This window comes from Silurus aristotelis (genome assembly GCF_946808225.1).
Source record: "Silurus aristotelis genome assembly, chromosome: 2".
Classification (NCBI taxonomy): domain Eukaryota; kingdom Metazoa; phylum Chordata; class Actinopteri; order Siluriformes; family Siluridae; genus Silurus; species Silurus aristotelis.
The window spans coordinates 34,797,280-34,812,899 of NC_139575.1; the positions used below are offsets into that span (position 1 = coordinate 34,797,280).

The following is a 15,620-nucleotide window of genomic DNA, read 5'->3' on the forward strand; positions in this document are numbered from 1 at the left end:
CACACACACACACACACACACACACCAACCCCATTCTCACAACTGTTTATTTTTAGCCATGCTGCACTTCTCTGTAGACATGAACAGTCTCAGTTGGTGTGTGTGTTAGCATTTCTGCTTCTTGTGTTACTTCACTGAGATCAGGCATCATACTACATAAACCTCATGAACTTTTTTCACAATAGTTGCTTAGATTAGTAATAAATCTTTCTGTAGCTAACATTCTGTGGTAAATAGCAAAACACTGTACACTCTTACACAAGAAACTCAAGGATCAATACTTAATAAGTAGGCCAATATGGTGACTCACAGCTTGAGCTGTCTGTGTGGCGTATCACATGTTTGATCTGTGTTCATATGGTTTTCCTTAAGGGTTCTCCAGTTTCCTCTCACTTCTCAAAAGCATGCCTTTGGGTGGCAATTCACGCTGGCTCTCCGCAATGGTGTCAAAAACGATTGTTGATTGTTCTCCGGCGATCATCATGCACAAGTTGTCTAAAGATTTTGACATTTTCGGGGGTTGAGCTTGTTAAAGGTCTTCCTGATCTCTCATCGTCTTCCAGTGATGTTCTTCGCTCTTGAAGCACGTGTGCCACTCAAAACACTTCAAACGACTCGTTGCAGCCTCTTTCATGCAGATTTTCATGTTTGCTCTTTGTTCTAACTTGCTGTCCACGATGAAATCGCAGATGTAGTAATGCAAACGGTCAGAATAACACCAGTTACCACTATTAGCCTCAGAACATACACTCCTACGTTTGCCTGCTGCGTATTTTTTACAATATTGTCAAATTGTTATCGTCACTGTAAGAACGAAAAATCATGAGCGAATCATCGTAATTATCCGTACTTGAAAATCTAATAATTGCGTTCAAGGCAAACATTACATACACTATATGGACAAAAAATACTAGGACACAGCCAAAGTTGAAGGTTCAGAATTGTAGAGGAAAGCTTTGGATACGGTAGCATTACATTTTCCCGCCATTTGAACTTCTGGCCCCGAACAAGTTCTAGTGCTGCTGTACGTGAAGCCATGAAGATATATTTTTTACATGGGTCGAAGTTAAAGATCTACAAAAGTGCTGTGGAAAAAAAACCAGAAAAATGGGTCAAACTAAAAAAATTTTTAGTTTGAATAAGTACTAATTTATGCACTGCTAGAAAAAGGTAGGTCTTTAGATGTCATTTGAAGAATGCTAGTGATTCATTTGTTCAGATATTGAGTGCATGTTTGTTCCATGTAGGTGCTAAAACAGAAAAGGTGTCTTCTACTTGGAAAGTAGTGAGTTTACAGTCCAGCTCTGCCACGCTGCCACTGTTAGACCCTCATTACCTGTAACCCTTATCTACTCATTTGTAAAAATTCTGGACAATGGCTTATGTTGACTGTTACAAATAATGAAGAAACCCGTAAACCGTTTCCTACAGTGAAATATTCCATATAGAAGAAAAATAAATTTTTTGACTAGAGAGTATCTTAGCAATGCTTTTAGATACAACTTATAAATGTAACATAATGCCGGTTCCTCAGTTCCTCAGCTACACATTACTCAACCTGCTCCCAAATACAGATTACATCTATTTGTTTCAACATCACTAACCTAGTACCTTAAAACCAGGGACTATGGATGAAGATTACCTAAACTGGATTTGGCTAAATTTACTCTGTAACTATGTCTGTCTGGTCAGAGGTCTTTCACGTAAAAAAATAAATAAATAATAATAATTCAACCTTCTTCTCTCTTTTGTTTTCATTCTCTCTGCAGAATTGCCCAAAGAATTCAGGAAATACATCATCGCTTTTGCTTGGTTGGTTTCAGGTTCCTGTTTCACAAACTAATTATACCTCTGCCAGTGCTCACTCTGCTGTTTATATGAGGAACTGCACAGAAATAAAAGTCTGATGTGTCATATCGACTTACGAATGTACAGAATACGCATGACATAAATAATATTCACTGATTCGATTTAGGAGAAATAAAAAGGACATGTCCTTGTCTCTGGTATGTATAATAGTTCGTATCTATCACAGAAAGTTAAATGACTTTTAAACCAATCAGCGTTAACATCAAGAGGAAGGGGTAGGTCAGTGGCTAAGATGTTGGGCTTCTGACCAGAATGTCATGAGTTCGTATCCCAGCACCACTAAGCTGCAACGTTTGAGCTCTTAAACAAGGCCCTTAACCCTCAAATGCTCATTTGTATAAACGATAGGGACGTCTGCCAAATGCTGTAAATGTAACATTAAAACCATGTGCCTACCACCAGAATAGCTTTGACCCATTGGCAAAAGAACTCCACAAGACCTCTGAGGGATGCTGTGGGTGTCTGGCACCAGGATATTAGCAGCAAACACTTTATTTCCTGTAAATTGTGAACACTGTGAGCTGTTTACCTCGTTCCTCAAACCATTCCAGAACAATCTGTGTAGCGTAGATTTGCAGAGATCATTATCCTGCTGAAAGAGGCCACTGAACAATATTACAATGAAGAGTTCGACTTGTTCTAGAACCATATTTAAGTAAGTGGTGTGTTAAAATAATATTCACATGAGTACCAGGTTTCAGGGTTTCCCAGCAGAAAGCATGTCCAGAGCAACGTTACACTACCTTGCAGTTGTCCCTGTCATCCTCGTGTTATAAATTTCCCTGGAAAACAATGCACTTTCACCCGGCCATCCACATGATTCATCAAACAGGCCATTTTCTTCCATTGCTCTATTAATTTTATGGAATTTTTGCTACACTAATTCTTCTGTTGGATCAGCTTTCGCTCTCTGCACTGTCACAGCTTTTGTTCATTGGTCTACCTTTAGTTTTTCAGTCTGGGAACACTCCACAAGACATTTGTTTTACAATTTTTTGTCAATGTCACTCTCAACTTTGAAGACTTTGAAGTTTTAACATCTGGAAAGGTTTATACAGTGTACAGGTTTTATGTTTTCATTCCAGACTTCTTATAAATATCCATCTTTTCAAGGCTGGATATTTCAGCAAGACAATGCTAAATCTAATACTGCATCTATAACAACAGCATCCAGATGAATCCAGGTGCTAAACTGGCCTGCCTTTCACCATTCAACACATTTGGTGCATTATGAACCGACAAAAAAGTCAAGTCAAGTCAAGTTTATTTGTATAGCGCTTTTCACAACAGACATTGTCTCAAAGCAGCTTTACAGAAAACAACAGTGAAGGTGAATGGTGTGCGTTTGTCCCTGATGAGCAAGCCGTGGCGACAGTGGCAAGGAAAAACTCCCTTAGATGATATGAGGAAGAAACCTTGAGAGGAACCAGACTCAAAGGGGAACCCATCCTCATATAGGTGACATCAAAAGTCAAATTTCTACTTAAATATTTCCTTTAATTCGCACATTTTCAGTCATTGCATTCTGTTTTTATGTGCTAATCATAAAAATTCTAAGATGTAATACTGACTAAATGGAATTGTGATCATGGAATCACCCTTTCCAAACATCTTAACATCTATATGTTTTAAAAAAAGACCACTTTCTCATACCACATTATTAACTAGTAACGTTAATCATTAACAGCAAGCGTGCAGCCATCATGATCGCATGATTTTGCGGTGTAGCTAGGGTTCTATTTTGCCCCACTGGGCCCTGTTTCCTGTTTCCGGTGTTACTCTGCTTCCTGTTAAAGACTTCTTGCAGAATGCGTTCTTTACACTTCCCTGAATTGCTGTTCTCTCTGCAGCCCAAGCTTTTGCAACACACTCTGGACTCACGCACAGCACATGGTGGTAAACTCCACTCAACAGGAGGAAGTAACACACTTTCATACTCATTTTTAGTGACTGTCATATATATTTGAGTACGCGCACGCGCGCACACACACAAACACACACACACACACACACACACACACACAAATCTACATAATTATAAAGACACAAAGTGACCACTAGGTGGCAGTACAGCTTTATATTGTTTTCACAGCTGAAACGCTTCACAAAAATTAATCATTGCCCCAATGTTCTAAATTCGATATTTAAACCATACAGTCTGTTCCAAAAATTGTTATAAAATACATTTAAACACTGCATTTAAAGGCTTAATGTCCCTGAGACTTAAAAAAACAACAACAGCCACTAGATATGAAAAAAATGAATAAAAGAAAGAATGACTCCTGAAAAAATGTATACATATTAGCACAATTCTTCCCTCACAGTTACATATGCAGCCAAGACATATTTGGTATGCTGTACAGATAGTCCCTGAGTTACGATGTTTTTTTCCTGTGTTTTTTTTTTTTTTACGATCTTACGATGATTACGACGAAAATTGTACAAATATTTTACGTTTCAAACGGCAGGCAAACTTAACAGAGTAAACTCCAACCTTAAATCGTGAACCGGCGCTCGTCCAGTACATATATATATATATATATATATATATATATATATATATATATATATATATATATATATATATACTGTACAGTTTCTAAAGTTTGGTACCTTTAATTTGTCCTGTATTGCTAATTTATATACTGTAATGTGTTCAATATGAATAGTCGAAGATTAGATGCTTCGCTAGAAGGAGCCTGATGCAAACTAGCTTTATCTGTTTTTTGTTGTTTTTTTGTTGCTTTTTAACCAGAACAATAGCACCAACAATGTAAAAAAAACTAATAAAAAATTCACAGAATGGTATAAAGTAGCAGCTGGAGGTCATTTCTTTCCAGGCTACACTGTAGAATTACGTAGGCAGTCGGTGGCCTATTATTGTCTAGCAATAATAGTGGTTAAGGCACTAGGTTACTAATCAGAAGGTCGGGGGTCCAAGCCCCGGTATTGCCAAACTCCCCTGAGCAAGACCCTTAACCCTCAGTGCTCTAAAAGGGCGCTGTATCATGCATGACCATGCACTCTCAAAAATAAAGCATCTTTCTTTCCTATATACTCCAGTTTCCATATGAATGATGAAACTATAATCACTGAAAATTCAGACATGACCCAGATGAGGACCCCTTTCAAGTCTGGATCCTCTGGCTCGCTCATCGATTGTACATCGATGCGACTTTGGCCAAATTTGTGTTGCCTGCATCGGGACAATCAAATCCCCAGTGGCACGATTTAGTCTAGCCTGCTGTAGCTGCACATATTTTTTTGTGCATGTATGCTACTGTGGAATTTTACGGTTTAACTTTGGCCTACCCACAAACTTCCCTTTTAAAGAACAACATGGCCATTTTTAGTCTGTCAGCAAGATCATGGGTAAGAAGCAGTTGACTTTGCATTCGTTTGAATCCCAGATGCTAGAATTTGCCTTACTCATCTTCGGTCAGTCATATCAAAGCTAGCGCATCATGGTAGTCCTGAGCTCATATTAAAATCCTTCTTTATGTTCACTTGCATTATGTTGTAGCATAAACAAACTTTCGTAGTTTGCTTGTTGTTTTTCAAAGGAAGCATCACTGCTAGCTCTCTTTAGTTAGTCAGGGTTGCACAATGGGACAGAGCCAGTGCATGGGAATTTGTCAAATGGGCAAATTATGAGGAAAATGGGGCAGTTATCACTATGAGAGACACTGTGATAAAAGTGTCAGCCATAATATTTCCCTAAAAGTAATACAGATTTGCTGTAACATATTGTAGTACATGATATCAAACAAATCCCATTCCGTGTTTACCTAGAAAAGAGATATGGAACTGTATGTACAACACAAGGTTAGAGGAAGGATTCAATTCGTAGCAAATATAAGCTACATTTTGGCCGATTAGCCTCTTTAATGTGAGGGAAAAATGTGTATTTAGTTTTCTCTTTTCTCATTCGTTTCATTCAACTCTTTAGACGATGACACAGCCCTTCTTGGTGCCTTTGTTGTTTTCCGTACCTAAAAAAAGAAAATGTATTAATCAGTAGAAAAAAGGTTTGAAATCATTATTAGTAGTGCTTCAGTAGTTTACTCTGTAGCTTATATATGTTCAACTGGCGAGAATATGTTGTCTAAAATCTGCTTAATTTTTTTCTTCCATTCAAGCTATAGATTTTTAAAGTTACGAAGGGTAAAAATGATTGCATAGGTAGACTATTATTTGTGGGTCAAAGTTAAAACTTGGTATAATATCACAATTGAAGTGGGTGGACCTATTTCCTTAATTTATTTACTCTTTATGTACAAAAAGACAGACATATAATGTCCTTGAGGTGACCTGCAGTTTGCTAACCTGCTAGCAAAAAACCTAGCAACATTAGCGAAATCCAGTAGAAGAAAAATTGATTGATTGGTTGATTGTTAGCATAATAGGTATAGGACAATATAAATTATCTTTACTTTACAATCACTGTAATTGCTTTAATTGGATCAAAATGCGATTTGGAGAATGGATGTAAAATTAGACTATCAATTAAACATAAACAATTTGTCTAGACTGGAACAGTGTACATAATTCTTAGACTTTATCAGTGATCAGTAAATAATTATAAATATACATACCCTGCTCTTCACTTGAATTTTTCTTTGACTTCTTTTTGGACTTTGTTTTCTTGGACGTTGATGTTTCAGCACTAGGTTCCTCTGTAATGTCCTCCGTGGTACCACTGGTGGTGGGTGGTGTGGGATTTGTTGTAGTGGAGGGTCCAGGATCTCCCTCATCTGCTTTCTCCTCTTTCGCTCCTTTTTGTTTCGATTTTCTCAATAAAGAGAATCTTTTCTTTTTCGCAGGTACACATGACAAACTGGAACCTTTTTTGCTATTCACAGATGGCGTTGGGGTGGGTAAGTCCAGCGGCTCGTTGTTGTCTACTTCTATTGGATTCCCCTCTGCTGCAAACCTTTGTCTAGATTCCTCCATTTTGTCGATTAGATCCTGCGCTGTGCTGATGTCGTTTGGAAGGTTGCCGAGCGCTAGCAGGTATTTGGGGTTGTGGTATTTGTGAGCAGGCACTTTTAAATTCCCCTTGTCTCCCAGACTGACTTGGAAGCGAGAAGTCGCGGTAATCACTGGCCGCGTCGGTACAGTCATCCTGGTGGATGCTGCTGTGCTACGCTTACCGAGGCTGAACTCCTTGAAGAGGTTGAGTTCGCGCGACATGGCGTAAAGCTCCCTGAAGTCCCGGTCGAACATTTCAACAATCTGTCCTGACATGATGGTGATTATGTTTCTGTCCATACGTGAAGAACTCCATGAGAAGCTGGACGACAAAAGAGACAGATTATGGAGTGCAAAATTGCCACCAATTGGATAATTTCCATATAACACATAATGAAGTGTTTAATTCTTATTATACCACACCAGTACATCAGAGATCCATATATTGTGAATTTTCTGCAAAACAAGTTACTTCCTTCACAGCACATATAATCAATCTTCATGGCCAGTCTTTGATAATGTCGCCTGTCATTCATCTCTTCAATAATAATTAGGTAGATAAAAGAGGAAAAGCAGTTAAAAGTTTATTTACACACATTAATAATATGTCTAACACCATGCTTGTTTTTTTCCTCCTTAAATAACGTTAACAATTAATAAATCCATGATTTGTACTGAGGTAATTACTGTTGCGAATGAGCAAAATCGTCGTCATTAACCTTTAGTGCCATAGACTACTTCCAAGCTGCTATTTTCCAGGAGACGCTTGTACATGCTACGTAGCATTTATTTCAGGACCTCTTGTGGTACTTAGACATTTATTCAATATGTAAATGCTACAGCAGGGATCTGCATTCGTATCAGCGAAGGGCCGGTTTAATTCCAGCCTATTAGGAGGCTGATTGGAGGCCACGCTGATCTGATTAAACAAGTGGAATCAGGTGTGGCTCCTGCGGAACACGGTGTGGGCAAGACTGAAACTCCTGCTCGATGAAATATCTACCTCCCAAAATGGATGTAGACTACAGCTCATTTTCCATGCTCAGGTTAACTGTCCCTAAACCCAAATTTGATCATAACACCACTGCGCTGTGAGCTGGATATTCTTCGTTACAGAGAGTCGGTTGAGAGGTTGAGTTGAAATGCAGACAGAACCGGTTCACACACCTGTAAGAGCCGAACATCACTTTGTCTCCGTCGATAATCATGTATTTGTTGCTCAGACAGCCAGGGATTCTCCCATAGGACAGGTCGAGTCCTACGCCTCTCAGCATGCGGGTCCGAATGTTCTGTAAATGCAGTGTGGTTTACCTTCTTGAAATTGTAAGCCATGACAGTGGGCAGAATTCCCAGACATTGGTTCCAGCTACTTAAATTTTAAACATTGTAATTGCTACAGTAACATTTATGCACAAGGACTTCACACACACAGATGACATTTTCTATGGATACATGAGAATTGATCAAAGGAGTCTCCAGTGTCAGTACTTTGTAATACAGAGAGAAAAATGGCACAATATCAGGCATAACATTATGACAGTTGAAGTGAATAACACTGATTATCTCTTAATCATGGCACCTGTTAGTGAGTGGGATATTGTTAGGCAGCAAGTGAGCATTTTGTCCTCAAAATTTGATGTGTTTGAAGCAGGAAAAATGGGCAAGCGTAAGGATTTGGGTGAGTTTGACGAGGGCCAAATTGTGATGGCTAGACGACTGGGTCAGAGCATCTCCAAAACTGCAGCTCTTGTGGGATGTTCCTGGTCTGCAGTGGTCAGTATCTATCAAAAGCAGTCAAAGGATCGAACATTAGTGAACCGGCATGAGTGTCATGGGTGGCCAAGGCTCACCGAAGAATGTGGGGAGCAAAGGCTGGCCCGTGTGGTCCGATCCAACAGACGAGTTAATGTTGTTAATGACTGTTTTTGTCAGCAAAGGGGGACCAAAATGGCTGTCAAAATTAACGCGCGTTAATAAATTAATAGCGCATTAACGCAAGTTCATTAACGCAGCACACATTTCTGTTTGACCGTTTTTCAATTAAAAAATATAAATAAATAAATATAAAAGAGCCGAAATTGAAAGCTCCAATACAACACACGTTTATTCACGACGTCCTTTCTTTACTCAGATTTTTACAAAATAATAATCCACCGACAAATCATCTGTTTTGCTGATGCGGCAAGTCTCAAATCAAGCATCAAAATCCGCCATGATGCACACATCCGGCAATTAAAAAACGTCCGTGTGGAAACATAGCAACAGTTCAGTTTGGTGTCCTGGTGATTTCTGATAATTAAAACACCATAATTACTTTTAAACATTTACAAGAATATTTTGTCTTTATTATGCTCTATGTTGAGTCTATGTTGGTTTCACTAATAATAAACATATATGTGCATAAAGCAACCATATCTGTTAATGCCCATGTTTATTAAAGTATTTAAAACTTGAAAAGTATTAATTTAAGGTACATTCAGAACAGATAAAAATTTGCGATACATTTTTTAATAATCAGCGATTAACTCATACAATTTATCAATTGATTTATATATATATATGTGTTCTATGTATTTTCAGCTCACCTGGAGATGCTGAGGGCTGACCTCCAGTCTTTTACACATGTTGAGGAACTGCGGCGCTCCGTTACCGTCCAGGATGATGTAGACTGCGACGCTACGCTTGGATGCCGCATCCAGCAGATCTTGTAGGATCTGAAGGTCTGTGAGAAGGTCCATCACAATAGCGATAACCTGAAAAACACACGCATGCAATAAAGAAACCCCTAAGTTCACAACTAATGGGATTTAATAAGTAATAAGGCATTTGTGAAATATGAAGGGAAGTAATGAAGTATTGTAAGGATTTGTTTTCTATCATCAGCATATTGTAGCATGAAAAATTATCACAGATTCCATGTAACATCTGATGAAACTGTCATGAAAATAATACAAAATGGTGGGAAAAAACTAAACAAACTTTGTCTTTAGATATTTATTTCAAAAACGTACAGAGTGCAGCTGCAAGAGGTCCCCCCCCCCTCTCTTCCCCTCCCTCTCTCTATCTCTCTCTTCCTCTGTCTGTCTGTCTGTCTGTCTGTCTCTCTATCTATCTATCTATCTATCTATCTATCTATCTATCTATCTATCTATCTATCTATCTATCTATCTATCTATCTATCTATCTATCTATCTATCTATCTATCTATCTATCTATATCTATCCTATATGGACAAAAGTTTTGAGACGCAATAGCTGAAGCTGAAGGCACACAATTATATAAAATATCTGTGAATGCAGTAGCATAAAAATTTCCCTTCACTTGAACTAGAAGACCTAAACCTGTTTTAGCATGACAATACCCCTGTGCCTAAAGCAAGCTCCATGGAAAGGGGTCAGAGTGGAAGATCTCCTGCTCTAGTGTTCTGACCTTCAACCCTATTGAGCACCTTTGGGAAGAATTGGAATGCTGACTGCACCCCAGGCCCCCTCACCTTACCTACATCAGTACATGACTTTATTAACACCTATGTGTCTGAATAAGCAAAAATCTCCACAAGGACGCTCCAAAATCTAGTGTAACATCTTCAACAAGAGTGTAAGTTATACCAGTAACAATCTGAATACTATATTATCGTGGCTACATGCAGTTTCTTTTTAAGTGAACCTTATTATAAGGGTTATTTTTAGGAACTGAAACAATAACCCAAGCAGCATTAACTTACAATAAGAAGTATCCATGACCTTTCAAACAGAAAGGAAAAAAACATCTGATATGGCTGGTGTGATATCGGGGGTTATCTTTTATCGGTACGTATGGATAAGACACACCTGAGCTGCTGCTTTAATCAAACTTGATATGAATCAAACATGATCTATCAGTGGATTGGTGTTTTTTATTAGATTTTTTTTAAAGCTGAATACACTTAAAAATTGTTCACATGCTCACTGTGTATATGTTGAGATACACACCCATGCATAAGAACATACCTTAAAACGAAAGCAAAGTTATAAAGAGGCTAAAAAAAGGTTACGCAAATAAAAGAATACAACAGGGTGTGTGTAAATTATTAACAAGAAATGGCCAGAACAACTGTAAAAACCACTGTTAGAGAAAATGAATAGGACCAACCAGATGAAAAAACTTCAGCCCGGTGATGAAACATCTGGAACAATGGTTACTATCAAACATTTTTCGAATAAATAAAAAAAAAGAGCAATCAATCTAGTATTTTCTGATGATATGAAGTGGGGAATGGTATTGTAGCTCAGTGGTTACAATGTTGGATCATGATTTCAAATCCCAGCTGCTGTTCCTGCTGGGGCCCCTGTGCAAGGCCCTTAACCCTCAACTGCTCAGTTATATTTAAACTATTCTATTTGCTGGGAATAAGGGTTTAGATATAGACAAGTCACTAAAAAAGCTCTATTAAGCTAGATAATTGTGGATTTAATAATTGTATAGAATATCAGAGGTGGAAAGTAACAAATTATATTTACTTATGTTGTGTAATTAAGTCGTTTTTTGTGTATATGTGCATTTTAAAGTAATTTTTTAAAGTCTGTAATTTTACTGTAACCTAAGTAGGTTTTGTACTTAACTACCTTTTAAATCATATTCATAAAAAAAAAAAAAAATCAATAAATAAAAATAATGCAAGGAAAAAAAAAAAATCATGCCCTGGAAACTTCTGCACTGATTGTTTGATGGTTGGAGAACAAACACACTAAAGTTAAACAAAACAATGGAGACGGACAAACCAGGTGGCAGTGATGCAGACCCAGCTGAAAGCGAAATGCCCTCTACCGTCTACCTGTAACTTTACCTAGTAAAATGTAATTGAAGTAATTCTTTCCACCTCTGGGGAATACCAGTAATCAGCTTTATTATTTTTTATCAACTTTTTAATTTTTTCATATCAGTTAATAATTATTGGAGTAATATCTCAGCATGAAATTTTCCCTTCACTTGAACCAGGAGACCAAAACCTGTTCCAGCATAAACATGCCCCAGTGCACAAAACAAACACCATGAAGATATCCTCTGCATGGGTTGGAGTGGAAGATCTCCTGCTTTACAGCTTTAAACTAAACCCTATTGAACACCTTTGGTATGAACTGGAACGTTGATCACTGCACCCGAAGCCTCCTCACCAACATCTACCTGACTTTACTAACACCCCTGTGTCTGAATGAGCTAAAAAGCACACTCCACAATCTAGTAGAACATCTACCAAGAAAAGTGGAGGAAATTAAAAGAGAAAATTGAGACTAAATGCAAAATGTGATGCTGAAAAAGGACATACGATACTTATGACTAGGTGACCCGATACTTTTGGCAATGTGGTGTATGGTGTGTTTGTGTGCTTGATGTGCCCAAATGTAATAAAATTGTTGTGTCTTTTCTTTTTTTTAGCTTAAATCTTAAGAGTTCTGGTTTGTGGTTTCCATTATGACTCGGTTTAACCTTCATTTGGACTTGACTTGGTTTTGGTTTTGACAATGGAAGTCTATACTGTATATACATACACAAGTTTAGGTAACGACAGTCATGTTGAACAAGGTACGCCTTAAATCCTAATACCCCACCTAAACAAAGTCAACTGTTGTGTTTTATGTAACACCATCAGAACGTTCATTTGCTTAACAATGTGGGCCTTTCAAATGATTCAATAAAAAAACACGCCGCATATTACTGATTTGCATCCATTTAAATATGTTAAAACGGCATTAAACAGACATTCCGATGGCTGAAAAATATTTTGCACAGTGATGTTTATGCCCCACTCACTCGGTTCAGATAAAATGGAATGACATTCCTGTCGGCTGACTAAAACTGATCCGTTTTTTTTTTTTTTTTCCAAGGAAGTGCTTAGAGAAACAAAAATGGCCTGAAGCTTGTTAGAACTTGAATTCACAAGAACTACATGCCCAAAAAAATACAAGTTCAGTGACTTGGAAGGCAGCTACAAGACTACAACCAATACTAGTGAACTACTGTATATAGTTTGTTATGAAGTTCTTGACAAAGTTCTTGTGTATTTATAGCCATCGTGCATGAACAATGAACCAACCTGCACCTTGTGTGTGTTACAGTAAAGGTAACAGCGAGCTTGATTATAAAATCATCCCTGGTTTCAAAATATAAAAGTATAAATACTATTTACAGTCTAATGTAACTAATGTCCAATGGGGGGGAACTTTTTGGTACGGAATCATGTTTAAACGCAAGAAACTTAAGTGGGCTTTAGCATCACATGTTTTCATCGTAGTTACAATATATAGATAAAAACATTGCAACACCTGAATTTCCAGTGATATGTCGTTTTGTTACCGCAAAGCTGAAGGCACACAATTATACGTCTTTCACTATCATAGCTTACGCTTCCCTATCACAATCCTGTTCTACACAAACCTGTTCTAGCACGACAATGCCCCAGGCCTCCAAACCCTACATCAGTACCTAATCTCCACACACACACACACACACACACACACACACACACACACACACACACACACACACACACACACACAGACACCAAAATCTAGTGGAGAATCTTCCAAAAACAATGGATGATTATAACAGATAATGAGGACCAAATGTGGAATGAGGTGTTCAAAAAGCACATACACATCATGGTCAGGTGTCCATAAACCTTTGCTTCACAAAATCGAGTGTATATTATAAATTTTCGAATAATATACTACAGATTTATAGTTATAACTGGTGCCAAAATCTACCAGCACAAAAAAAGCGTTTGTTAACAAACAACCAAAATCTTGGTAATAGACATTAAATTTTTGTAGCACAATGAATTTATGTTGACTTACAGTTTTAGAACCACAGAGCTCATTTGTTTACATTTACATTTGCGGCATTTAGCAGAAATTTTTGACTGAATGAACGAGATGCACTGTTTATAGCACTTTAAAATTTATCAGGAGAAATCCAGGGGTCTTTAAAACATATGCAGAAGGAATGTGTTTTATTTTATTTCTTTTTACTAATAATAATTTTGCCTTGACCCCTTGACTCGATCTGGTTTATACCTGGTTTTATAAAGGAAAAAACCTCATTTAAACAACGAAGCCTTAAAAGGAAATCGAACGAATATTCAACGGTGAAAAAACGTATGCTATGTGTGAATGTACTCGTGTTTCCTCCTTGAGGTTTTTCCAGCACACGTGCTTCAAATGAAATGAAAGCGATAGTTCTGTTTGTCTGTTAATGCAGTTGATGGACCTGTTTTTTTATTTATTTTTTTTTTTTTCTATTTAATCAGAATTTCTATTTGATCAGAAAGGGGGCTTTATACTTGTCGCATGCGCAAAGGGTTTGGGCCCTTGCTCAAGGGCCCTACAGCTACGCCATGACCCCTACTTTTTTAGATCAGTAATTCAGATTCTTAAAAACTGAGCTATTACCTTCCCATGGTAGCAAGAAACTTAGCTACGTAAATGGGCCAAAATTATTGGGACACCTGACTATTCCAGCCTAATGTGGTTCTTCAGTAAACTGTTGAAGGCACAAAATATATAAATAAATATGTAAACTATTATTCATAAATCAAGCATTGGATTTTGGAGTTGTAGATCATGAGGGTAAATCCCAGCCACACCAAAGGGCCACTCCTGGGCCCCTGAGCAAGACCCCAGAGATGCTCAGTGGTATAAATAAGTCGATCTGGATAAGGGCTTCATATGTCATATGCTGTAACTGTTGTGAGAGTGTATATAGTGAGTGAGATGCACTTGTGAAAGCCCTTCTTGTTTTGGAGGAACCTGCAAACCTTGTGCGCTTCTTGGATCAGCTTTCGGACAACTTCTTTAACGTGCGGTCCGTTGTCTTTGGGCGGGTGCATGTGCACGATTACGCGTGTGACCCCCTTGAAGAAGCCGGTGTTGGGCCAGCCCATGTCCAGCTGCGGCAAGTCCGTGTCGGACATCTGTGGCCAGTAGGTCGAGCGCATAGACGTGGAGTCGTCGGCGCCTTTTCTGCGCGCTCCGGCGTCGTCGTCATCGTGCGCGTCGTAGCGCTCCGCAGTGCTCCGGATCGCGTCGATCTCGCGCGGCGACAGGAAGTCCCGGGCATCGTTGTCGCGCAGCTGCTTCTTGAACGCGTCGTCGCCGTTCCTTAGCAGCTCCTCGAGCGCGGCGCGGTGCACCTCGCTGTAATAAAATTCCGGCCTCGACTCCGGGATGCTCGCTCCGATCCGGCCGTCTTCCATGCACTCTAACTGCGACTCGGCCATCGCTGCTCTCGGTGTCTTCTCTCAACCACCCCCCCGACTCTTTCTTTCTTTTTTCGGTTCTTCACCTGAAGTTCTCACCAGCGCGGAAGTAGCGCTCTGGTCCTCACCTTTGTGCACGCGCCAAAGGTGAGCCTTACAGGAGGGCGTGGGTGCATAAAAAAAAAAAAATTCTTCACTCTCATTGGCTTTCCTAGAAATCCCCTGAAAATCCGGGAAAGCCCTTCCACTATGACGTCATTAAGCAGGTACGCTATTACGTACACTTCATGGACAGGGGCACGTGACTTTTCCAACCAGCTTCTTTTCCAAATGGTGACCACAAACTTTTGTGTAATTGTATACGATGCTTTTATATGCGGTTGCATGCGATTTTTCCCATCATTTGAAGACTAGAAGACCCAAACCTGGACTAGAACCTGAACCTGAACTAGAGCCTTTAACAACCTGTTCCAACATGACAGTGTTCCCTGTGCACAAAGCCAGCTCCATGAACATATTATATATATGAACAACAACAGTTGCGGTT

General features: G+C 38.8%; 1 protein-coding gene across 1 annotated transcript; it reads right to left on the reverse strand.

Moving 5' to 3' along the window:
- Window positions 1–4,582: 4,582 nt before the first annotated feature.
- LOC310716220 (protein FAM83F-like) lies at window positions 4,583–15,241 on the reverse strand. The gene is made up of 5 exons (XM_083523223.1): window positions 14,633–15,241; window positions 9,426–9,593; window positions 8,008–8,129; window positions 6,465–7,162; window positions 4,583–5,861 (listed from the first exon to the last, which is right to left on the reverse strand). Exons 1-5 carry the CDS (start codon window positions 15,092–15,094, stop codon window positions 5,815–5,817), a joined length of 1,497 nt encoding a protein of 498 aa, XP_083379349.1. The 5' UTR covers window positions 15,095–15,241; the 3' UTR covers window positions 4,583–5,814.
- Between the last annotated feature and the right edge of the window lie 379 nt (window positions 15,242–15,620).

Bases quoted from the DNA above. Each gene is read 5' to 3' on its own strand.
- LOC310716220 (XM_083523223.1), bottom strand. From the start codon at position 15,094: ATGGCCGAGTCGCAGTTAGAGTGCATGGAAGACGGCCGGATCGGAGCG. The intron at 7,163-8,007 runs GTGTGTGAACCG...TTTGTCGTCCAG, and splicing joins GTGATGTTCGGCTCTTACAG to CTTCTCATGGAGTTCTTCAC. The intron at 5,862-6,464 runs GTATGTATATTT...TTCTTTTTTTAG, and splicing joins AAATTCAAGTGAAGAGCAGG to GTACGGAAAACAACAAAGGC.